General features: G+C 41.2%; 1 protein-coding gene across 13 annotated transcripts in view; it reads left to right on the top strand.

The window, feature by feature from the left end:
• The window catches only part of FBXL4 (F-box and leucine rich repeat protein 4), a 75,523-nt gene that overhangs the window by 15,739 nt on the left and 35,557 nt on the right, over nt 1-24,227 (top strand). For 7 of the 13 annotated variants that reach the window (XM_053287657.1, XM_053287651.1, XM_053287650.1 and 4 more), the window contains exons 2-6: nt 5,953-6,146; nt 8,297-8,897; nt 15,245-15,590; nt 18,408-18,652; nt 21,266-21,479. In XM_053287657.1, the coding sequence (XP_053143632.1) occupies nt 8,335-8,897; nt 15,245-15,590; nt 18,408-18,652; nt 21,266-21,479 (1,368 nt within the window). In that variant the 5' untranslated portion in view covers nt 5,953-6,146; nt 8,297-8,334. Of the gene's footprint in view, nt 1-4,580; nt 6,147-6,947; nt 7,131-8,296; nt 8,898-15,244; nt 15,591-18,407; nt 18,653-21,265; nt 21,480-24,227 lie in introns of those variants that run through there. The other 6 variants (XM_053287662.1, XM_053287661.1, XM_053287652.1 and 3 more) reach the window with 5 other exon arrangements.

Below are 24,227 nucleotides of genomic sequence, written 5' to 3'. Positions count from 1 at the left end.
AGACACCCAGCGTAAACATCTAGAAATACTATCATAGATACTACACTCACTGTTGTGGTCAAATGACCACAATCTTCTAGGAGTTCTTTTCCAGGCTGTGTGTCCATCAGTCTGTCTGACAAGAGATGCGTCTCTGCTGTGTTGGGGTGTCCTCTGTGAGGAACATCAAGTTCAAGGCATGTGGACCCCACAAGAGGCCCAGCTACACATCAGCTTCCTGGAGTTGCTGGCCATTTTCCAGGCAATGAAAGCCTTCTTACCACTATTACAAGACAAAGTCGTCCAGATACATTTGGATAATACCACGGTCCAAGCTTATATCAGTTGTCAGCGGGGAACAGTGTCACAGACCCTGTGTGCTCTCAGCTTGCAACTGTGACACTGGTGCATCAGGGATCAGGTGTCCCCAATAGCCATACACATAAAGGGCCTGGACAATGTCCTAGTGGATGATCTAAGCTGCTTGTTTGCACAGCAACAACACGAATGGGAGCTCAACATGAAATATATTGCTCCTTTTTTCAGACGATGGATGAGCCCAACCATAGACCTGTTTGTAACTTCAGAAAACGCGAAGTGCATCCGCTTTTGTTCGAGGGCCAGACACGACCCTCAGTCTCTAGGGGACTCTTTCCAGGTGGATTGGACTCAAGAGACACTGTACATGTTCCCACCATGTCCCTTGATAGGTTGAGTGGTGTCACGTCTCCTGGCTGCTCCTACATCATGCATCCTAGTGACTCCATGGTGGCCAAGGCAACCATGGTTTCCACAGCTACTCAAACTGTCAGGAAACTTTTACCATCATCTGCCTCTAGAGCTAGATCTCCTGTCATGAGACAACAGACACATCCAGTGTTCCCTATAACAGGGATTCCCAGATGTTGTTGACTACAACTCCCAGAATTCCCAAGCAAAAACTATTGCAACTGGGCATTCTGGGAGTTGTAGGCAGCAACATCTGGGTATCCCTATTAGAGGGAACACTGGACACATCTACCACCCAGACATACTCACATTCCATCTGACGGCATGGCGAATTGACTCCTGAAGAACATCTTGCTTAACCAATAAAGCCCTCCACTAGATGTAACTACTTTGGGAAATGGCTGTGTTTTAAGACCAATGCCAAGGTGCATGGTTTTCTAGCAAAACAGGCTATTATCAAACACATACTCCTCTAACTACATTATAGACACAGGGTTTGACTAGCATGTCCTTGAGAGCACTCTCAGCTCTCTTTTCCAAACATGCTAGATGTGATGGCAATACTCATTTCTCTCATCCAGATAGTAAAGCTTTTCTGAAAGGACTTATGAATGTGTACCCACCTATTTGTACTCCCATAGAGCCAATGAACATTTCCTTGGTGCTCTCCACATAGTCTCAGAGCCCGTTTGAGCCTATGGCTACTTCTACCACCAAGCTTGTGACTTTGAAAACATCTTTCCTGATCACTTTTACCACTGCAAAGCGTGTAAGTGAATTTACAGCCATAAGGATTGTTTCCCCTTACACCAGGATTTAATTTGATAAGGTGCTGATGCATATGGTCCCTGATTTTTTTGCCCAACGTAGTGTCCAGCTTCCACCTCAATTGGGACATTGTACTCCCCACATTCTTCAGGAAACCATCTACACTTTTAGAACATACAATGTGCTCTCTGGATGTATGCAGGGCACTGTTGAACTACCTAGCACGTACCAAAGACTTTGTCAGCAATCTGGCCACCCAGAAGGGAAGTCCAGGAAGATAGTCCACAATACAAACTGGGCTGCAGAAACATAACATGGCTTGGAATAGTTCTTTATATCAGGCTCGGGCTGAAAGCTGTCGACACAAGGGTTGACAAATGTTGTCTTTCAGCAGCTAATGGAAAGCTGCTGACGTGCTTTATAGTCCAAGCTGATAACTCTCAGCTGGCAGGGATTCAAGGCTTATCAGCCCTCTACAAGAGGCGTTTACTCCTCCTGATAGTTTCCAGCTGTGCTCTCCACCTTGTGACACGCCGTTGCTGTGGAGTCAGTGGAGGTTGCCTGCAGAGCTCATCTTCTAGTCTGTTCCTCGCTGTCTCTGCTGCCTCAGACTGCTGTGCCTGCTCTGACTGCTGTGCCTGCTCTGAAACATCAGCTGGACCTTCCTCAGCCATCTCTTGGGAACTGACAGCTGGGCTCTGCCCCTCAGGCACCCCTGCATCGGCTGAAAGTCTGTCAGCTTCCCCTTCCTCCTCGCTATCTGAGATCGAGGGCATGACATACTTTAGAACCACTAAGCGTCTCTTTGTGGCCTTCAAGGGTCCTGCCAGAGGCACCAGCATATCCAGACAAATAATGTCCAGCTGGCTGGTTGAGTTCATCTTGGTGACCTACAAGTTACAGAACATAAATCCACCAGAAGCAATCAAGGCCCACTTTGCTCATGCCTACGCTTCATCAGCTGCACACCTGTCGGGGGTAACTTTCATGTACATCTGCAAGGTGGCAACATGATCCACGGAGCTACCTTTCATTAAACACTACACCATAGATGTGCTCTCTGCTGCTGACGCGAGCTTTGGGAGAAGTGTTTTAAAGCGGGTGTTACAATAGCTACTACTGCACCTGCCTCCATGGGGCGCTAGCGAAACACCCATACATATGGATCTCTACGGATCTTGATCCAGATAAACAGGTTGCTCACCTGTAATTTATGATCTGGTAGAGATCTGTCGACATCCATAAGACCCTCCCGGACCACCCCTCTGCAGTAGTGCTATGCTATATGTGTATTGAGTGTGGAGGCCATTCTTCTTCAATGCTGATGCTCACCTGTTTATCCGGATGATCATCCTTCATGGCGGTCGTCCAAGAACTGAGGAAGATGGCGCCCAGCCCGCCTTTAAATAGCATGCTGTAGGCGTGGAGGCAGGGTTTGGACACCTTGACGAGCTGCAGCATTACTACTGCATGGTTCCTGTGCAGGCGCAGAACCTATACTTAAGGATGTTGACGGTTCTCTACCAGATCATAAGTTACAGGTGAGCAACCTATTTTTGTTTACTCTGATTCATTTAAATCTCCTATTCCAGAAGTTTTTCTATTGTTGTCCTTCAAGATAATTTTGTGAAATCATCTCTTTTCTGTTTGATGGATAGTGACTTTGGATAATTATTCTTTGTCATGCTTTTAGACTGAGGTTTTAGTTGTGAAGAAAACTGCGGTAGAAAACATAGCTATTATTTTATTTATCAGTTACTTTTAACTGGAGCTGGTGTAGTTGTAGTAGCTAAGAGTGTAACTTGATAAACAAAGAGGTCCTTGGTTCAAATCTTTTTTCAGACATGAATACATTAGATGACCTTGGGCATGAGACCACTGTGTCCCAGCCTCATCTCTTCCCCTACAATTGACAATATGCTGATGATATTACAGTGGTGTCAGTTTCCCAGGGTGCTGGCAATCAGTGTTCCCCCCCCAGTATTTCTGAAGAAAATGGGATGGGGTGGACTAAATTTTAAATATATTACAAGAAATTGCTGCAGTTGAGTAATATTTCTCTCATGATATGGTCCACTGATTATAAACTAGCAGGTGAGGCCTGTTGTTGACTGGGCAAAGTCATTATGCATAGATTATACACACAGGAATTAAGAACGAATATGAATGCCGAAAAAGGCGATTCCTATCAAGTAAAACTTCCATTATTCTAATCTGAATGATTTTGTGATTTGTAACAGTAGAAATGTTCTTTGCACTAAAAGACAGTTGAATAGGCGACTCAATTTTAATTTTGTTAGCATTTTAAAATGAACTCTAATCATAATAGTCATGACTTTTTCTGATAAAAAGCAAAATAATTATTATGTAAACCTTTCACCCAGCATATTCTGGTATAAAACATAGTGCATTCAGCTAATTTAAGTAGCAGGATTGTGTATGCAAAATTTGATATCTGTAAGTAATCTCAAAGTATGACTTTATTTTGTGCTAACAAATCCAAAAACAAGTTCTTTAAAATGTATAGCAGATATTCTAAAAGTGAGCAACTAGCAGCCTATGGGATAAATCTGGCTTCTGGACAGTAGGACATGCCATCTAAGTAATCAGTTCCAGAAGGAAAAGAGAGATGTGAATGAGCAGAGTCTCTGACTGACTGTAGAATTTGGGAGTAGACTGCTTTGGAAGTCTTTGATAGGGATGTGCATGAATTGTTTCAGTGCCTCTAATTTGAGGTGCCAAAATGATTTGAGTTCTCCTGGCTGAAACTTTTTTTTTTGCGGGGGGAGCATTTTAAATGGAGGGAGGCAGGTCCTACCTGCCCCTCGATCACTCCTCTGCTGCCCTAGCATGGTGCTGTCCATAACAAACAGCCCTGCTGTCCATTTTTACAAACTGCACTGTGTGGGGGCTTTCTGTTTGGTAACAGGAAGTTCCCTGTTCCCAGCATCCCACGGGTGTTGCCATCACGTAGATGGTGTCTGCGCATGCACAGATGCCATCTTGAATGCTCAGCAGTGAGCCCCCACATGGCGTAGCTTGCAAGAATGGACAGCAAGGCTGTTTGTTATGGATAGCACTGTGGTGGTGGTGGTGGTGGTGGTGGTGGGGAAGAGGAGCGATGGAGGGGCAGGTAGGACTTGCCTTCCTCTATTTCAAGTCCCTACTTGCCCCCCCCCCGGCACAAAATGCTTCGTGCACATGCCTAGTCTTTTATACCCTTTTGTAAAACTGGCAGATCTAATTGCTGATCCAGGGTACTGTTTACATTTGGACCAAACAGTAAATTTTGCAAATTATTTTTAAAACATGAAAATTTATTCTGGAACGTATGATGACAGAGTAGACTGTTACATTGATGGATCTAAGTATAGGGCACTTTCCAGATTAGACTCTGCAATGAGGTCACAACCTATCTCTGAAGTGTACTTCCGCACTTACTGTGTTGTGACACCACAGTCCCTACCTACGCTGATAGCAGGGTGCCGTTCACATTTACAATGCCTTGTTTCAGATTTAATTGCTGCGATTTATTGCTATAACGTTATATGTCCGGTGTAAAAAGGTTGCTGTATTTTTCGTTTGTTAGTTTTTGTGAGACTGCTCCCCCTGTTGGCACTTTTCTATTTATGTTTTGAATGTGATTTGCCCGAACCGAAGCATTTTGCTGCTGTTGAACACATAACCTGGAAAGCGCCCAGGTGCTGAATGGAGTAACAGAACAGATAAATCTGCATGAAAAAGATGTTATTTCTCTCTTCATTTTCCTTTCTGGGGGGAAACCCAACAACAAACCCTCCATGGGGGAAAATTGGGCTGTCAAAAAGAGAGCCTTTCCCCCATCTTTGTACTTAAAGCATGGTTTAATTATCTTAAACTTATTTTCTCTATATTCTCAGTGGTACTACTCAGGAGTTACTGAAATGGACTACTCAATTTCAATAGGACTTCCTCTAGTAAAGTTAGGAGTCAGCCACTATGTTGACATGATGAAGGAAGCTATTGCTGTGTTTTGCCTTTTACTTCGAATGAAATACAGTTTGCCATTGAAATGCAGGCACCATTTGGTCCAGGGTAGTGCATGTTCTAGTAAATGTCTGCTGCACTAATGCTACATCTATTTTAAGAGACGTTTCGTCATTGCTGTTGCAGACTCCAACAGGTTATAGGCATTGCGCTCTCTCTCTCTCTCTCACCACTAAAGATAAACAGCTAAGAGCAGAGGCAAGAAGATTAATTTGGAGACATTTTGGCTCATAAGTCTGCACAGATGTAACTTGCTCAAGGTTAATGTAATTCTGGGGTTTCTAAGGCACTTCAAACACACATCTTTGTAAGTTTTCAACGTAATGTTCTTTTAAATTATTTTACTAAAATGCAGATTACTTTTGTTAAAAAATGGAAACTTGTAGATATGTGTACCAGTTGTGTTCCTTGGAAACAATGAAAACAACCTTACTTGGACCTCTATTCTAGATTGTCTCAATAAACATTGTTTTTTGCCTGGATTATGAAGACAACACCTCCCCCCGCGATCGCCTTTACGGAGCTCTATTTTGACACCTTTACAAAGGCTTAAAAACCAGCCTTGCCAGATGGATGTGTGGAAGACAACCCGGAGTAAAAATCAACTGAATATTATTTTAGAGTCCACTGATTTTTCATTTGGGGTGAGTGCTCTGAAACCTTGTTAGTAGCTAACCACAAATACCTAGAAACAGCAGTGGTAAATATTTTATGCTTGATAGATGAGTTTTGCCTTTAGGTATTTGAATACAGAAAGTTCTCACACATTTTGGCTCAGTTACTGTGCTTAGAGACATACTACTTTGCTTATCGGCAAAAAGTGCTGGTTGTTACCTATAAAGCCCTCAACTGCCTGAGTCCAGAGTACTTAAGAGAGTGCCTTATTTTTCATCAACCCTGTCACCTATTAAGATCATCTGGAGAGGCCTGGCTACTGTTGCCGCCAGGTCGTTTGGTTGCAACCTGGGACTGGGCCTTTTTTATGGCTGCCCCAAGGCTTTGGAATGTGCTCCCTGTTTGCATTGAGGAAGATCCTCAAGACGAACCTGTTTTCTCAGGCTTTTAGCTGACATTAATTTTAAATGATTTAATCTAGTTTTATTTTATAAGATGTATAAAAATATGATAAATAAATGAAAAGGTCCATGCAGGCCAATGGACGTACTCATTTAAACCATGAACAGCTGTCACAAACCATGATAGTTGTTTCTGGACACAAGTGACTGAAGCTGGGTGGTATTAATTACAGTAATTCTGGCCCCTCTATAAGTGACTTATTTATTTATGCACTCTTTCAGCACATTTGATCCATGCAGTCCACAGTCTGTGCTTTTTACCACAATGACCTGCCAGCCCATATGATAGATGAAGTGTGAGATTTTAGAACAGCACAGGGAATGCTGTTTGAATGGATAGAATGGATGGTTTATGAATGTCCATTTTAGGTGTCCCTGCCTTTTCAAAATTCTACTGAATTCTGAACTGAAGCCGATGTCTTAGAAGATTTTCCTTTCTGGACAAGGTGTTATGAAATGTTCTTCTGAATAGAAGAAGAAGAAATGTCCTTCCAAACATACAGCAGTGAAACATACAACACTGAGAAGGATAACTGGAAACCAAGTTAGTCTGTAAGGCTTAATTTTAAAATAATAAGAGACAATAAGGTCATTCTCATGACTGATGAGAATGGGGGGAAGGTAGGAGCACTCTTACCTTCTCCCCAGATGATCTATTGTGGTCTTTGGGCTGCATGGCCATCTGGATGCTGGGGGAATGCAGCCTGACTTCCCGATATCCCTCGATGCACTGTGTGAGGAGTGTGGTGCATTGGGGGATCAGCCCGAGCAGACCCTAGACCAGCGAAAAATCCTGGGCTGCCAGCAGAGCAGCTCCAGGATCAACCTTGATCCTGACGCTTCACATGAGCAGCCGTAACCCCAGGAAGGGCTGCACAAGCTTGGGTAGGGCTGCTCGTGTGAACAGTTTCATTGGCTGGTTTATGTGTCATTCTAAACCATGGTTTAATGTTACTCTCATGAGCCTTGGGCTTACACACTCTTCCTCTTGCACACAAAGGTAGGAGATCTGCAAATTTCATTCCAGATTTAAAGCAACCAGGATTTGTTGTTACATCTAACCCTGGCAACTTTTTGTTTTTCTGTCCCGACTTGTTCACAAACTGTGGTTAGATCAAGCTGGGATTCGCCCAGGTTCAAAGAGCGAACGGTGCAGATCAGATGTTGTGCAGGATATCCCACCTTCAGATTCTGGCTGTTTGTAAATTCTGCTTAGAGAAAGCCAGAATTTGCCACATTTGGATGTCATGGTAAATTCTGGCTTGTAAGCTAGGATTGAAAGTAAAATCCTTCCTCCCCTTGTGTGCAGAGAGGAGAGTGTGCATCTGAGGTGAGGGACAATGCATGGGACCAGGATTAAACCATGCTTCTACGTAATGTCTGAACTGACAATGAGAAATCCTCCTTTGTTGTAAATCAGGAATGAAAGCTGCAAATTTTCTCCACTTGTGTGAAGCAGGCAGGGGAGCGCATTAGTCCAAAGTTCGTAATAGTTATGCTAAACTGTGATTTAATCATGGTTTAGTGTGGTGTCTGAATCCTGCTATTCTGTTTGTACATTGATTAAACATTTTAGTAACTGTTTTTTCTCATGTGGTAGTAAATCTTTATTAATTGTAATGATGATATAAAGCTAATAGGCTACAGCCAATAAAAGCAACTTTGTTTCTTGAGTTGTTTTCAGTATTTACTGTGCTTCATTGTTTGTTTTTATTCAGGTGCCTGGGTTTTTTAAAAAACATCCAACAAAGAGTTAATGCATGTCTCTAGCAGATACCTGACCTGTAAAAGCTTCATTACACCTATCTGGATGTCACCAGCATTTCCCATGTTAACAGTTCTGAGTATGTTTTACTATATTTGCCTTCGGCGCCGAGCCAGGACAGCCTCAAGAGGAGAACTGATGAATAATCGAAGAGCCATTGAATCAAACAGAACCTTACCTATCAATGTCGAATTAGTCCAGTATGCCAAAGAAGTGTTGGATTTCAGTTCTCATTATGGAAGTGAAAACAGCATGTCATATACCATGTGGAATTTGGCAGGAACTCCTAATGTGTACCCTAGCTCTGGTGACTTTACACAGACTGCTGTATTTAGAACTTATGGAACTTGGTGGGAAGCATGTCCTAGTGCTCGATTACGTTTTACAAGGATGCCGCCTAATTTCCATAGTCAGGATTATGTAGAGCTTGCATTTGAAGAACCTGTTTATCCTACAGCAATACATGTTCTGGAAACATATCACCCTGGTGCTGTTGTTAGGATTTTGGCATGTTCTGCAAACCCTTATTCCCAGAATCTTCCTGCAGAAGTAAGGTAAAATCTGATTTTCTTACTTTTCTCCTTTTCCTGATATGAGACCTTAGGTATATAAAGCATAATGCCATCCTTTTATTCAGATATTTAAATGTTCTTACTAGGGAAACAATGAGGGTTTTTTAAAAAAAATCTTTCTTGTCTTGTTTTTAGATATTTAGCATTAGAGATTGTTGCAAGGCATAGAAACCATGTTCAGCCATGCTCCTTATTGTTGTGCCACATTCAGAGCAGTAATGATGGCAGTAATATCAGTCTTTCTTGATATAAAAAACTGCTTAAGAAGATTCAGTGAGTAACTAAATACAATGCTTAGTTAAATTCATGCATGTATAGAATTGTATTTTTTTTAATTGTCCACGAAATTAAATTTTTTATTTAAAAATAAAGTTTTTGTGGACTGAAAAAAGTTTAGATTTCTAGTCATCTGGTTACCTAGAAAACAGAAATATTTGTCTCCTGTGGTGGGGAGAAATTGTCTTTGAAAATTTGAAATGTTTCTGGTCGGGCAGTTTTCATCGGGGTTGCAAGTATCTCAAAGTTATTTGGTGATACTGTACTTTGCTTGGCATGGTTAATATCATTTTGAATGCCCTTTTGGGGAGTTAGCGCAACTTTGAAAGTAGCTAGGTCGAACTAGTTGGTGTGCATTTCTATTTAATCCAGGCTGCTTTACAGAATGAATTACTGCTATGCCCAGTGGGAGCAAATTTGTATATTATGTTTGTCACACTTTATTTCCTGAAATTTCCGAATGAGAGGCTAATAAGCTTGTGAGTTGTAGAGGAGGACACACTGCTAAGAACAGGGGTCCCCTGCTAACTGAGCAAAGAGGCACCTTTAAAAAGTCGTGATTCTCTTTAATTAGCGGGGGAGAGCAACTGGCCCTTTCCGTTCCCATCATAGCATCCCTCCAGTGGATGTTGTTGGTGTTTATCTTTTGTTTCTTTTTTAGATGGTGAGCCTTTGAGGGACAGGGAGCCATCTCTCTCTCTCTCTCTCTCTCTTTGTAAAACACTTTGGGAACTTTTGTTGAAAAGCAGTATATAAATTTTCTTCATATTTGATACATCAGGAGAGGAGGAAGAAAGGAATCAAAGGTTCGATTTTGTGGTTTTCTTTTCGCAGCACTGAATATAATATGCTGTGCTATTGATGCCATATTAACTATCAAGCAGATAAGCTCTTACTGCTTCTGATGTACAAACTGTATGAAAATTCCTGCTTAAAAGTTCACTGTAGTGCCCGAGGTCATCTAATGGAAGAGATTACGACTTGGAGAGGGCTTAGACAAGGCTGCATATTGGCTCCTCTGTTATTCAACTTTTATATCAATCCCTTGGTCTCCCATCTGAATAATTTTGCTCAACATCCGCCTAAACTAACAAACATCTAGTATCTCTGCTTTATGCAGATGATATGGTTTTGCTCTCTCGTACTCCAATCAGGCGCAAACGTGCTCTTGGATCTCTTACCGCATACTGCCTTGAGGAAGCTTTTAGAGATTAATTACTCTAAAACAAAAGTCTTAGTTTTTGCCAAACAACCTAAAATTCACTCTTGGTCCTTGAATGGCCATGAAATTGAGCAGGTCAAAACTCAAATACCTGGGAATAGTTTTTCAGTCACCTGGTGGGAGAAGTGCTCATTCAGATTATGTATCACAAAATGCTCATAATTCAGCATCGGCTATAAAATCTTTCCATTACTCCAAAGATGCCTTATTTGTTCCAGCAGCTGTAAAGCTATTCCTAGCTAAATCTCAGTACCAGCTCCTATATGAAGCTCAACTTGGCCCCTTGCGATTTCCCCTCACTGGAAATTGTTCAATCCAAATTCTTACAATCTATTTTTCAGGTTCCACAATATATTCCCAATATGGTTCTTTGTTGAGATTCTGGTGTTATAAAGACAGAAACGGAGCTTTGGCTGTGCATTTTTGCATACTGGTTAAAGCTGCAATTCTATCCAGTCGGCTTAGCCCCCTAGACCATGGTCAATAACTTTGGCTCAAGGTGGAAAGCAGAAACTATTTTCCTATGGTTTTGCACAAGAATAACTTATTAAGTTGGGTCCTGAACAGGTAAAGAGAACACTCAAACAGCGAATATTGGATGTGGGAGGCCAAACAGATCTTGCAAGACTTCCAAGAGATGTGTTTCCATCTATCTAACTCCCTTTAAAACCTGCAACTTATTTAAATCATTTAATGATGGCAAAATTCAGAAGAGCCATTTAATATGCTCCCTACAGTGGTGTTAGAGGGGAAATACAAGAAAATACCTTATATAACTCAGCTATGCCCCTGTGGTACCGGAGCCATCGAGACAACTGCACATGTTTTACTTTATTGCCTGTTTTATAAGGATAAAGGATATCCGTAATAGTTTTATTTCTCCACTTTTAGTAAATTATCCCAGCCATACCAATATGTCTTATCTTCAGTATTTGTTATCTGATTTAATTTCCATAAATGTGGCAAAATTTCTTTTTGTAGCATGTAAAACCCATAAAGAGATACTCTCTTAATGTAAGTACCCTCTTTTATCAATTGTTTTGGATGGTGATTTTTGTATGGTGTTTATTCAGCTGGTCAGTTGACTGTAATAATGGAATCTATCTATCTAACTATCTGGATTTGTTGGATCTCAGATTGACAAAGGCAGAACTTGGGTGCCTTCCTGCCTTCCTTGATTTGTGGTTTGGTCTGTTTGAGAGATGATGTTGCGGTGAGAAATGGACAGTGTGACTGATTAGGGGTGTGTGTGTGTGTGTGTGTGAGAGAGAGAGAGAGAGAGAGAGAGATTGATTGATTTTCTTGGTGATAGCTGTGAGATAAACCCCATGCATGGCCTTGAGACTAATGTGCTTCACTCACTGCTCTGGTCTGCTCTGCAATCTGTATTGTATTGCAAGATGTATTAAGTCAAAATGTGGCTGAAGACATGGTTCTAGTTGAGCTTATGGCTATGCTTGCTGCTAAGGGTGCTGCTGTGGCAGCTGTTGCAATGCTGAAGTAAGGAGTCGTAATTGTGTGTGAAAGAAAAACTTGTGCCAATGATGATACTGCAGCACTGTGATGATATTGCAGCACTGATCCAATATCAATGATGATACTGTAGCACTGACAGCACTGTGGCTGTCAGTGGATTCTGGGACAGTGATTTGTTTTTGGACTATGTTTGAAAGAATGTGTGTTCTGTGTTGGGAGGGACAGATTCCTTTAACTATGTGCTTCTAATCTGCAGTGTTTTGCAAGGCAGGGATGCAAAATGGATTGCAGATTGCAATAAAACTTGTCATGTCCACTCTGTGAGTGCAGTTTGTTTTGGCCATAGGAAACAATGGGGAACTTGAAATGCCCCATTGTTCTGCATGGGTAGGTCCTAAGGACACCAAAGTGGGTTGGGTGGTACGGCATGATGGGTGCTACCTACCACCCAACCCACAAGATAATTGGGCAAACGGGTGCTTTTTAAAATTTTTGTTTAACTTTCCCCCAAAAAACCCCATAGGATCCTATCAGAGTTTTTGGGAAAGGTTAATTTTTATTAAAAATATCACCTGCTTGCCCATTTATCTTTTGGGTTGGGTGGTAGGTAGCACCCATCATGCTGTACCACCCAACCCACTTTGGTGTCCCTAGGACCTACCCATGCAGAACAATGGGGCATTTCAAGTTCCCCATTGTTTCCTATGGCCAAAAACAAACTCCACTCACAGAGCAGACACGACAAGTTTTATTGCAGTCTGTAATGCATTCTGCATCCCTGTGTTGCAAAACACTGCAGATTAGAAGCACATAGTTAAAGGAATCTGTCCCTCCCAACACAGAATACACATTCTTTCAAACACAGTCCAAAAATGGCCCAAAAAGAATCACCTTCCCAGAATCCACTGACAGCCACAGTGCTGTCAGTACTGCAGTATCATCATTGTTTTTTCCTCAGATCTGCCTACTATACACCAATATTCCAAGAGCCCTTGGCCTTCCTTCCCCTCTTACGTTCCAGTATTTTGTAGTTAAGACAGAGGGCTTTGCTTATCATAAGTGGTTCTGCTTCTTTAATATAAGATGTTAATGCTGAACAAAATTTGTGTCCATAGTCTAGGTGTATGTAATTTGTATACATAATCTAATCAGAGTAAAGTTGAAAAGTGTATGTTTTGATTTGCAGTAAACCAATATCCCTTCTAGCATGATCTTTTGAAATAACACTTTTCAGTTTTGGTGGGTCTTTGTTCATTGCTTTCTCTGCCAGGTCAGCACATTGATTTTTAAATGGAGCTTTCCTGTCTATAATTGTCTCATGTCTGTGAAACTTACCTTTTTGCTAGAAATTCCAGTAGTTTTTGTTGTAATAATACTGTTTGGAGTCATCTCTGGAGTGCCCTTTAAATTTCTGCCTGACTAATGCAGGTCCTCTAAGTTTTATGTTCATATTTTCCATATGTAACCCACTCAACATAATCATTCAGTGAGGAGCATGGCTTCAGATCATAGCTGTTGAGCTGCAGTGCAAGATCTCGTTGGAAGCTTTTTCTCTATTGGCAGGAGATCATAGCACTCAAATATCAGATATGAACCTTTTCTGGAAGTCAGATGTGGCACTGATAGCAGATATATCTATACTGCTGAAATACATGTTTAAATTAGCGAACAGTTTCCTATTTCACACTAGTTTAATTCTTTCCTATGTGTTCTTATTATTCAAGAGCAGTCTAGAAAGCTTCTATGACAGGGCTTGATAAATTTTCTTGGATTTAGGAGCCAGCCCAAAAATTTAATAGCCAGACAGTGGACACTTGACAAAATTACTAGACTTAGTGACAGACATAAGTGAGGGGAGGATATATGGGCTTCTCATTATCCCTTTACAAATAATATCTTTAGAACTGAAGCAGGGTAGGGATGTGCACGGAACCACGGAGGCGTGGTCCGGCACTGGGGGGAGTGTGGCTTTAAGGGCAGGGGGTAGTACTCCCCCCCCCGGTGCTCTTCCCCCTCCGGCGCTGGACTTCTCTAAAACGTTTTTGGGGCGGCAGAGTTCCTCCTGCCGCCCCTGCCCCCGTCATCGTCTTCCAAGATTACAAGCAGCAAAAGCTGGCACCACGCATGCACCCGTCACATACGTCACAATGACGTATGCACCGCGCGCCGCGACGGGCGCATGCGTGGCGCCAGCTTTTAATGCTTGTAAACTTGGAAGACAATGATGGGGGCAGGGGTGGCAGGGAGGAACTCTGCCGCCCCAAAAACGTTTTAGAAAAGTCCAGCACCGGAGGGGGAAGAGCGGCGGGGGGTAAGTACTACCCCCCGCCCTTAAAGCCACACTCCCCCCCCGCCGGACCGACCAAATTCTGGACCGGTCCGGAGGCCTTTTGCATGGCCGCGGACTGGTCCATGCAAAGCCCTAAAGCAGGGACAAATACTTCTTTTATTAAATAACTCTCCAGTTGTAAACCGCCCAGAGACAAAGTTTGGGGCGGTGTACACAGTTGATAAAAAATTAAAATAAATAGATTTCTGGACACCATGACTCCATGGCACCTAGGATTTGTCAAGTCCTGGTTTAAGCATATGGCTTTAAGTGGATCCTTTCTATGTATTTTCATGACCATCATATTTTTAATTGGATGTGGTCCAACTATTTATTTGATTTTTATCTTGCTTTTCAACTGGAGTTTGAAAGCAGTTACAGTGTCAATTAAATATCAATTTAAAAGGCAAGAAATACATTAAAACTTCCATCAGCATCTTTGATGGGGGGTGGCAGAGGGAATGGCTACAGATGGATCCCGTTCTTAGAGGGGAGGATCCAGGGGATGGTTGGTTTCAGCCAAATAGAGACGGGTGGCTCTCTGGTTTCTCCCTTTCCTGAAACCAGATGGGATAGCTGCAGATGGACACAGCCGTCCAAGGGGAGGAGCTAGACTTCAGTTCTTCCCGGTCAGGCCATAATATGTCCATTATTGCCATCTACAATCACTTGTCATTCTTTGTAAAACTATTTTAATCGCTAATTTACTTATTGAAATGTATCTTTACTGTAAGAGCTCATTCTCAGGTTTTTCTTCCCCCAGACCTGTATAAATTGGGATACGTTAAAAGGAAATCAATGAAGTGTCAGTGCATAATGTTACTATATTATCTAACTTTTTTTCTCTGTCAGCCATTCAGTACATTTTGCAAAATATAAAGGAATATTAACTGGTATATCAACCACATTTTAATGCACTTTACACTTGTATCTTTTACAAAGCAGAACTTAATTAGCATTAGTAATGCAAGTTATCTTTTTGTTTTAATATGGGTGTTATATGCATGCTTTTCTTATGTTTTATAGGTGGGAGATCCTTTGGTCAGAGCCACCTATCAAGGTGAATTCACCTCAGGCCCGGCGGTTTGCACCTTCTATTAAACGTATAAACTTTCCTACAAACCTAATTCGTCTAGAAATAAACAGTTCTCTTCTAGATTATTATACTGAATTGGATGCAGTCGTACTACATGGTGTGAGAGAGAGGCCTGTGCTTTCACTTAATACTTCAGTGATTGATATGAATGATCTGGATGATGATGAAGATGGAGAGAGAGACAGCTGCTGCATGGACAGTCTTAATAAGCAGTTTAGTGCTGCTGCCTTCAGGGACTGGACAACTAATGGATACTTTGATAAATTGCCTTATGAGGTAAAGGAGTGGGGATTCTTATTAGACTGAGTGGAATTGCCATGACCAGTTAGGATACTAGTGTTCATATAAGTTCCTCTTTGGAACCTGACCATTTTTTTTAATAAGGCAAATTTTCTTCCTGTATTTTAATAAGCTATAGGTACTTCACACAGTGTTGTTAAATAGATCCGTTCAATCAAAATACTAATATCCAGCATTGCAATTGCTGGAGTCCAGTTGTTTATGGGTATTTTTTTCTTCAATGGGAGTAGCTCTTTTCCCTCATTCAGTTAAAGGAAAGACATTGTAGTTTATAAGAATTAGCACTTGCCATTTTATGAAAAATGTTTATTAAATTATATATCTTGTTCATTACATTGAATGATAATAGAAGAAACTAGCCTGGTTTTTGGAATTTGACTTTATTATTTTGTCAGTTAATCAAATTACTCAAAACAGGAGTAGTTTTTGAATAAAAAATGCTGAAAGAAAAAGAGTTATCACTCTAAATTCTCTCCATCTGTTAAAATAACAGCACTGTCATTATGACTACTCTTTCTCTACTCTTAATTCCTTTTGGTTCAAATCTTAGAAACTTTCAAAAATCCCTCCATGGTTCTTTTCCCCTTATGTCGGTTGACTGCTTTATAAGAAGAAACATCAGAAATAGACAGAAGCTGCCATATTTTTTTCAGTAATGCATAATAATTACAGTGGTTTGAAGGAGAGTCTGCATGTTATAAGATTAGTTTTCAAAAGCAGATATTCAAGAGCATTCTGGGAGTCGTCCTGAACATATCATGTCTCCTCACATATTCATTATAGTATCAAATGGTGCTTTATGCTAGGGTACACACACACATAAAAAGCAAATTTCTGACATACACCAGACTCTAAACTAGTAATGATTAATGGCTATTAGCCTGTAGGCTTGGAACCTGTTATCTTTGTTTAATCAAAAGCAAAAAAGTACTTCAGTTACATCTTAATGTCATAATCTTAGTGACATTTCATTATACCCTTTTCATTTCAGGTATTATGAAGTGTAATTCTAGTCTAAAGTGGGATTAACTTTTCTGGTGGTGATACTGACATGTTAAGAGATTTTTTATCTCTGATGCAGAGGTAGTGGTGTGTAGATTATTGGATGCATTAAAAATGAAATTAGTTAAAAGGGCCATTATTGAGTTTTTCATAGCCTTACTAACCATGCTATAATAGAGAAAAATGTGAATCAACTTTTTTTTCTTTCTGAAGAGTGCTATTTTTAAAAAATTAAATCTTTTATCTCCTTGTTTTATTGCTAGCTGCTGTGTTGGCTCACAAACGACAGTACACAAAGTATTTCAGCTTAATTACATTTTTGTAAAAATGCAGCAGTCAAAGATCAAACTAATGGTTCAAGCCACTGGGAAAGGAGAAGCTCATAGTAATAGGCTGGTGTACTGGAACCAGGTGCAAGTGAGACAACGTGCCTCAAAGCACTGTGATCTGATCGCAGCCCCACCACCAGAACAAAAGCAGCTATTGATACTGCTTGTGCCCCTGCAAAAGAAGCCAGTTTGCAAGCTTGTTACTTCTGTGCTACTACTTGCTTATGAAAATATAAAAATGATGAATCAATCAACATTTAATCAACCTCATTAAAATACATATTTGGTTACAGTTTCAGCAAACCATTCAGCATTAATTATTATATCATGTGAATATATGAAGCTGCCTTATACTCTGTCATGACCATTGCTCCATCTAGCCCAGTATTGTCTACTCTGGCAGCAGATCTCCAGGATGGCAGGCAGAGTGATCTTGCTCAACCCTGCCATCCTAGATCTTTTTAGCTGGAGATGCTGGAGATTAAACCTGGGGCATGTGTTAGCCTAAAACCTGAGTTTTAGATATTGGCTGACATCCAGTGCAGAGTTAGGAGGACAGAGCAGGAACTGTGCCCTTGCAACAAGGGCTATTTTGAGCTCAGCTGAAGGCTTGTTGAGCAGCAGAATCTATGTGCTGAGGAGTGGGGGAGCAATTTTTGCAAAGAGTGCTCTTTAGCTCCCAGGCATATGGCCCTGAGGGTTGACACTTTCCAGACACTTTTTAAAAGCAATCCCATGTAGAGAGCACTACAGTAATACAAATGAAATATAACTAGGACATGCATCACCAAGGCCAAATCTGCATTCTCCAAGAATGGACACAGCTGGTGCACAAATCTAAATTGGACAAATATACCTTTGGCCATAGCCAGACTAGATCCGGAAGCACCCAGACTGTGAACCTGAGTTTTCAAGAGGAATGCTGTGTAATCCAACAGATCTGTTTCTGGATCAGCAGTCTTACTGACCAGCACACCTCTGTCTTGCCTGGATTAAGTTCAGTTTGCTCACTCATTGACAGACATCCAGCTAATCCTAGCATTATGGGAGGGTGGGCCAATTTTTACTGATTTCAGGAGGAACAGTGGGCTTCAGAGGGAAGTGGAAGCCAACCATCCAATCCATCACCAATTCCTGAATAAATTCCCTGGTGCCAGATGTGTTCTAGTTTCTTGTGTTGGTTATCCACCAGGGCAACTAAGGCTGTCTCTGTCTGAAACCAACAAAACAGAAGAATGAACTAAGAATGAAAAATAGTAACTTGTGATTTCCCCCAGAATGGAATCATCTTAACTTGTAGTCATCATCATCATCATCATCATCCCCCCCCCTGCCAAATCAGTGAAATAATGAGGCAGTTGCTAGTAGTGTGATGAAAATTTTATTCAGCTGGCGGTAAACAATAATTTTGAAATACTGGATAACAGTTTGTGTGGTCTACTTTTCTGTGTTTTCACTATAGCTCATCCAGTTGATCTTGAGTCACCTTACAGTCCCTGATCTGTGTAGACTTTCTCAAACCTGTAAGCTACTATATCAACATTGCTGTGATCCCTTACAGTACATTCACCTTAGTTTGCAACCTTATTGGGCAAGAATAAATGACACCGCTCTGGAATACCTACAGTCTCGTTGTATCCTTGTCCAGTGGTTGAATTTGTCTTGGATTGGAAACAGAGGAACCATTTCTGTTTCTGCATTTAGCAGGTCAGTACTCAAAATAAAGATGCATTGTACTAAACATTTGAGGAACTCTTCTCTTCTGCTCATCCCACCTAGTTTCGGATGTAAGCTGTTTTATTAACACAGTCCTAATCCAGCAACAGTAATCCAAGCACAGAAACGGGTTTCCACACATGGATTTGCAGCATCATAGGCACAAATGTCAGTTACAGGGACGGATCTGGCAAACCTATGTGAATATGAGTGCCAGAACTTAGATGAGAATATTTGAAAATGGCTTTTATATAGGCTTTTGACTTTGTAATTGGTGGCCCCACCCTAGCCAACTAGCCAATTCAGCACAACTGAATTCTAAATCTTTAACCAGTCAATACTGGCTTTAATTTTGGTTTGACTATGGGTTGCCCATTTCAACTTGAATTTGGTTGCAGATATGTTTCAGTTTGTTATTTATGCAAAATTTTCATTTTATAGACAATATATTATTTCTGTATGACTTGGTTCTTATGTATTAATCACTTTGTTATGTGGCCATCATCATTTGGTGCATGAGAACATCTTGTCAGCTGAAGAATAAAAAAAGCTTGTCTCTAGTCCTTGCTACCAGGTCTCCATTAATGGTGGGGACATGAACATGTATGCAACACTACTATTGAATATATTGGAAGTAGGAATGTGTGAAACGTTTCGGGTACAGAACGATCTGTACCTGAAACAGCGAATTTTGGGTGATTCGGATCTGAACCGAATCACACCCGAAGAGCCCCGAATAATTTCGGTTCCAAAACGAATCACCCCTGTTTTGGATCTGAAATATTCGGATGGTTCGGACCTCCATTTTGTGGCCTTCTTTCCCCCCCTCCATTTTGAGCAATGACGTCTATTTGAATTTCCCGCCTTTTTGCCTCCAATTGACTTCAATGCAAAAAGGTCTGATGTGGCGTCTGCTCGAATTTCGGATCCCAGGGGCAAAATAGTGGGGTGGGGTGGTAGTGCCTAATGGGTGGAGGCTACCACCCCAATTGCAGAGGGATTGGGCAAAGGGCTGATTTTTGGTGAATTTTTGAATTTTTAGTGTCTTTGGGGCAGATTGGGGGCATAAAGTGGGATCTGGGCCAAAAGATTGGGGTGGGGTGGTAGTGCCTTATGGGTGGAGGCTACCACCCCAATTGCAGAGTGATTGGACAGAGGGCTGATTTTTGGTGAATTTCTGAAGTTTACGCATCTTTAAGGTTTTCCCCCATTAGGTATAATGAAGGGTGTATTGCTTCACGTCAGGGGGAAAGGGGTGGCCTAGAGTGGTGTGGGGTTGGTGGTAGTACTGGGTAGGGGCAAGGAAGCTACCTGAATTTTTTCAAAGGATTTGGGCAGAGGGCTGATTTTTGGTGAATTGTTGAAGTTTACGCGTCTTTAAGGTTTTTCCTCATAAGGTAATTTATGGAGCTTTCAGCAGCCCCATAAGTGCACTTGGGGGGTGCTGGGGTGGCCCAGAGCGAGTGGTGGTGTAGTGCACATAGGGTGCCAACCACCCCCATGGGTTGCTAACCCATGGGGTACAGGGTTCTGTTGTTTCTGAGGTATTCTGAATGTGGATTCTATGATAGCAAATTAGAGTGGATTCATGGTGTCTCATTGAAAATCTCAGCGTTATTCTGTGCACACAGTGCTGGTCTGGATGAAACCCTTGTCTTTGTGTAATGACTAAGCAAGCCTGTTCTTGTTGCGGCAAAGCTCCCACTTATTCTTTTGACTTAATTCACTATCTTCTTTTTTGCCCCCTGCCTTTCTCCCCACTCCTCCCTTGCACTGCAGTGATAGGCATACCAGTGCACTCAGGATGAGGGCATACGGTTTGCTATGGAGACACGTGGGGAGCCTCATGTTGAGCTACACTGCCCATCTTTGCAACACTGAGGACTTCTTTACATGTTACAAAATTCCTCCAGAGAAGACACTTGAGTGTAGCAATTAACAGTAAACCCAAGTGTAGATTGTAACCTGTGATGATTATACATGCAAGTTCTTTCACACATAACGTGAAATGGGAAGTTGCAGTTGGGTGCCCATTATATGCACACATTATTACACCTCTTGAGTACTGTCCCTGTACATCCGCAGCATAGCATGGTTCCAGTGGCTGTTGCTGGTGTCTATCTTATGTTTCTTTTTTAGATTGTGAGCCCTTTGGGGACAGTGAATCGTTTTCTTTCTTTCTTTCTTTCTTTCTTTCTTTCTTTCTTTCTTTCTTTCTTTCTTTCTTTCTTTACTGCTTTGGGAACTTTTTGTTGAAAAGTGGTATATAAATATTCATCATATTCTAAAACAGACCTGAGCCTGCTGGTTTAGATGTATTATGCTTGCATGGTGAAATTCCATCTATTGCAACTGTGACTAAGCAACCTAAACTGTTTTCTTTTTGTCCCTGGAGTTGATTATTTTACTCACCGCCAGTTTTGTGCCTTAAGCTGTTACTGTACTAATAACATTCCTCATTTGGTGTGCATAGCTTTGCCTCTGAGTGATTAAGACATGTGCAAGGCAAATTAATGGGTTGTATCCCGCTTTGGAAAAGTGTTGTAGGCAAATATATTTCCTTTTTCTGCTGAATTGATTCATGTAAAAATGTGCCTTTTACAGGTTCCTGAAGGTCTGTGGTTCGGAACTAGTGCGTCTAGAGTTGTCTTGTGGCCATTTCCTCAACGAGACTTGCTTGGAGGTTATTGCTGAGACATGTCTGCATCTTCAGGAATTAAATCTCTCCTCCTGTGATAAGCTACCACCCCAGGCTTTCAATCATGTTGCCAAATTGTGCAACCTTACTCGTCTAATTCTTTATCGAACAAAAGTAGAGGTAGGAACAATAATTTCACTTCTCACACTTTTACTAGTGATAAAAATGCTCTTGGTAAAAGTCGAGTTTACAGTCATGTATTAGGCACATAGTAAAAATCCAGTGAAGAAACAGAGTAGAATACAGTAAGCAGTTTACTTCGTAATCTCATTTGAAATATTGTGTTTTTTCTGGTATTTTCAAACATCTAAATACAGGAAGTCCTCAGTTATCATGGGAGTTACATTCTCTGCTACCACTGGGAAGGCCAATACTGCTATAATTGAAACCTTGTGCCTATGGCCATGATGGGGTTAGGTTCCTCAGTACATGAAAGTGCTGAAAAATGGGGCGGGGGACAGAAATAAGAGTACAGCACTGTACTTGGCCACTTCAGCTCTCCAGCTTCTCCAGTAATGACCCCACTCCCAACCCTCTGAATTCCACCAAAGAATCCTCCAAATCCTGGCGGGGGGTGGTGGTGGAGGAGTCCCAACATGGCTCCATGCCGCTTCCACAAGTGCCTCCCAGTGGCATTTCTTATGACATTTCTGACTTGAAAAGTGTGTGTGTGTGTATAGATAGATACACACACACACACTATCTATCTATCTATCTATCTATCTATCTATCTATCTATCTATCTATCTATCTATCTATAAAAATAATAATATATCTATCCCCAAGTACAAATAGCCAAAACCATGAACAGAGATCCTGCAGTAATTGAGGGTCTCCTGCACTGCTTTTATCTACCAGTATACATGCAGTCAGAAAACTCTTGAAAACAGGGTAGGATGAGTGCATGTGGGCTGCAGGGGAAGGAGAAGATTGCCAAAAATTGAGCAGAGGCATCACCTGCTAGTGAAGCTTCACTGATTAGTACTTTTAATTATTTAGAATACGTATATACCACCTTTCAACAAATAAATTTTCAAAATGGATTACATAGGAAAAGTAATGAGAAGTTTATTCCTTCTCAAATATTAAAAAGAACCACAAGGAAGATGCCTGCAATGGCAACTGGGAGGGATCCTATGAATAGGGACTGTTGCTTAATATAAGAGAGCCAGCACTTTAAAAGGTGCCACTTTGCTCAGTTAAAAGGCATATAGGACAATATATGTCTGCCAAAGTTTTGGCAAATTCCTTCTCCATCTGTGCCCAATCCTATTGGGCAACTTGTCGGGGGCATGGGGGGCTGCTTTGGGGAACTGGGCGCTGGAAAGTTGCCTTGTACCAGCTTCCTTCCACTCACGACAGAAACCAGTATGTCTAACCAAATAATATAAGTGTTAGGCAATGTTTTGTCTGACACTTACATATTACGTATATATAGCTTGTATTCCGGAGGCATAGATAACTTTCTTTCTCCTGCTGGAAAGACCACCTTCTTGCTGTCACTGCAACCAACTTTATTGCCAGCTTACCTCATTTTGTCCCATATTTACTCAAACACATGGCAGTCATTCCTATCTTTGGCCAACCAGTTTTCACCAATTGAATGTGTGTTTAGCAGGTAATGTGTCATCTGCTTAAACAGCCTGACTTTTCTGGCATTGTAATGATCTATTTCCAAAATCAAGATGCAATCTTCTGATCGTAAAATTTCATTATTTAAAACTGCTTAATTTTAGCAAGCTCTTAATGCAATTTATAATTTTACTTCAGCCAACAAAACAATCTTTACATTTTGCTAAATTAAGATAACTGTTAGAAGATTGTTATGCTGGTGGTCTTGGTATTTGCTGATACATGACTCTTTAATCTTTTATTCATTGAATATGCATTCATAGCATACTTCCAGTATTTCTTGGCATTGATGCATTTGAGGTGCACAATGAACAATAAATGTACTTTGTTCATAAAAACTTGACAATGCACATCATTATTTTGGTTTGTATATGCATGTTATCTTGATCTGATTCTTATCTTGAATTTCTGTTTCCACTTCTGTGCTGGAACTAACCTGTTATCTTACTTAAAACCACTAAATTTATAAGTCTAGTAATTTAGCATTTGAAAACATCAGCATTTTGAATGTTTTTAAAATGAAATATCAACTCACATTTCATTCAACTCATCATCCCATTTCTTTCTCTTTTTTTACTGTTCTTGCTCTTGCATGTTGCATTGTTCAATGTAGAGCTTGCTGGAAGCCACCTAATGGCGCAGTGGGGAAATGACTTGATTAGCAAGCCAGAGGTTGCCAGTTCGAATTTCCCCACTGTTATGTTTCCCAGCACTCCCACCCCACCAAGTCCTGATATGCTGCCTCGTGGTGGGGATGGGTGTTCGTGGGAGGGATGAGCGAAGTACGCCGGGAAGTATACTCACAGTAGGATCACCCAAAGCGTGAAGGTCATCCCAGCTGCCCAGCTAAAGCAAGCAGGCACCTATATTGGGCAGCAGTGACATAGGAAGGTGCTGGAGGCAGACGACCACTTCAGTGACAATGACAAAGGCATCATTTCATGCGGGAGAAGGCAATGGTAAACCACTCCTCTATTTTACCAAGAAAACCACATGGATAGACAGAATGGAATGATTGTTAATGTAGTGCCAAATGATGGACCCCTCAGGTCAGATGGTACTCAACATGCTACTGAGGATCTCTCAGAGCACCAATGCTGTTTATGACGCGGTTAGACTAAAGCCTTTTGGACGTCTAGCAGCTGATGTTGCCGTGTGGGAAAAGAAAATCCGAAGCTGCAAAGACAGAATTACAATGGGAACATGGAATATAAGAAGCATGCATATGGGAAAGCT

This window comes from Hemicordylus capensis, chromosome 1 (genome assembly GCF_027244095.1).
Source record: "Hemicordylus capensis ecotype Gifberg chromosome 1, rHemCap1.1.pri, whole genome shotgun sequence".
Classification (NCBI taxonomy): Eukaryota; Metazoa; Chordata; class Lepidosauria; order Squamata; family Cordylidae; genus Hemicordylus; species Hemicordylus capensis.
The sequence above is the reverse complement of the archived record's forward strand: the minus strand, read 5'-3'. Positions and strand labels throughout refer to the sequence as shown.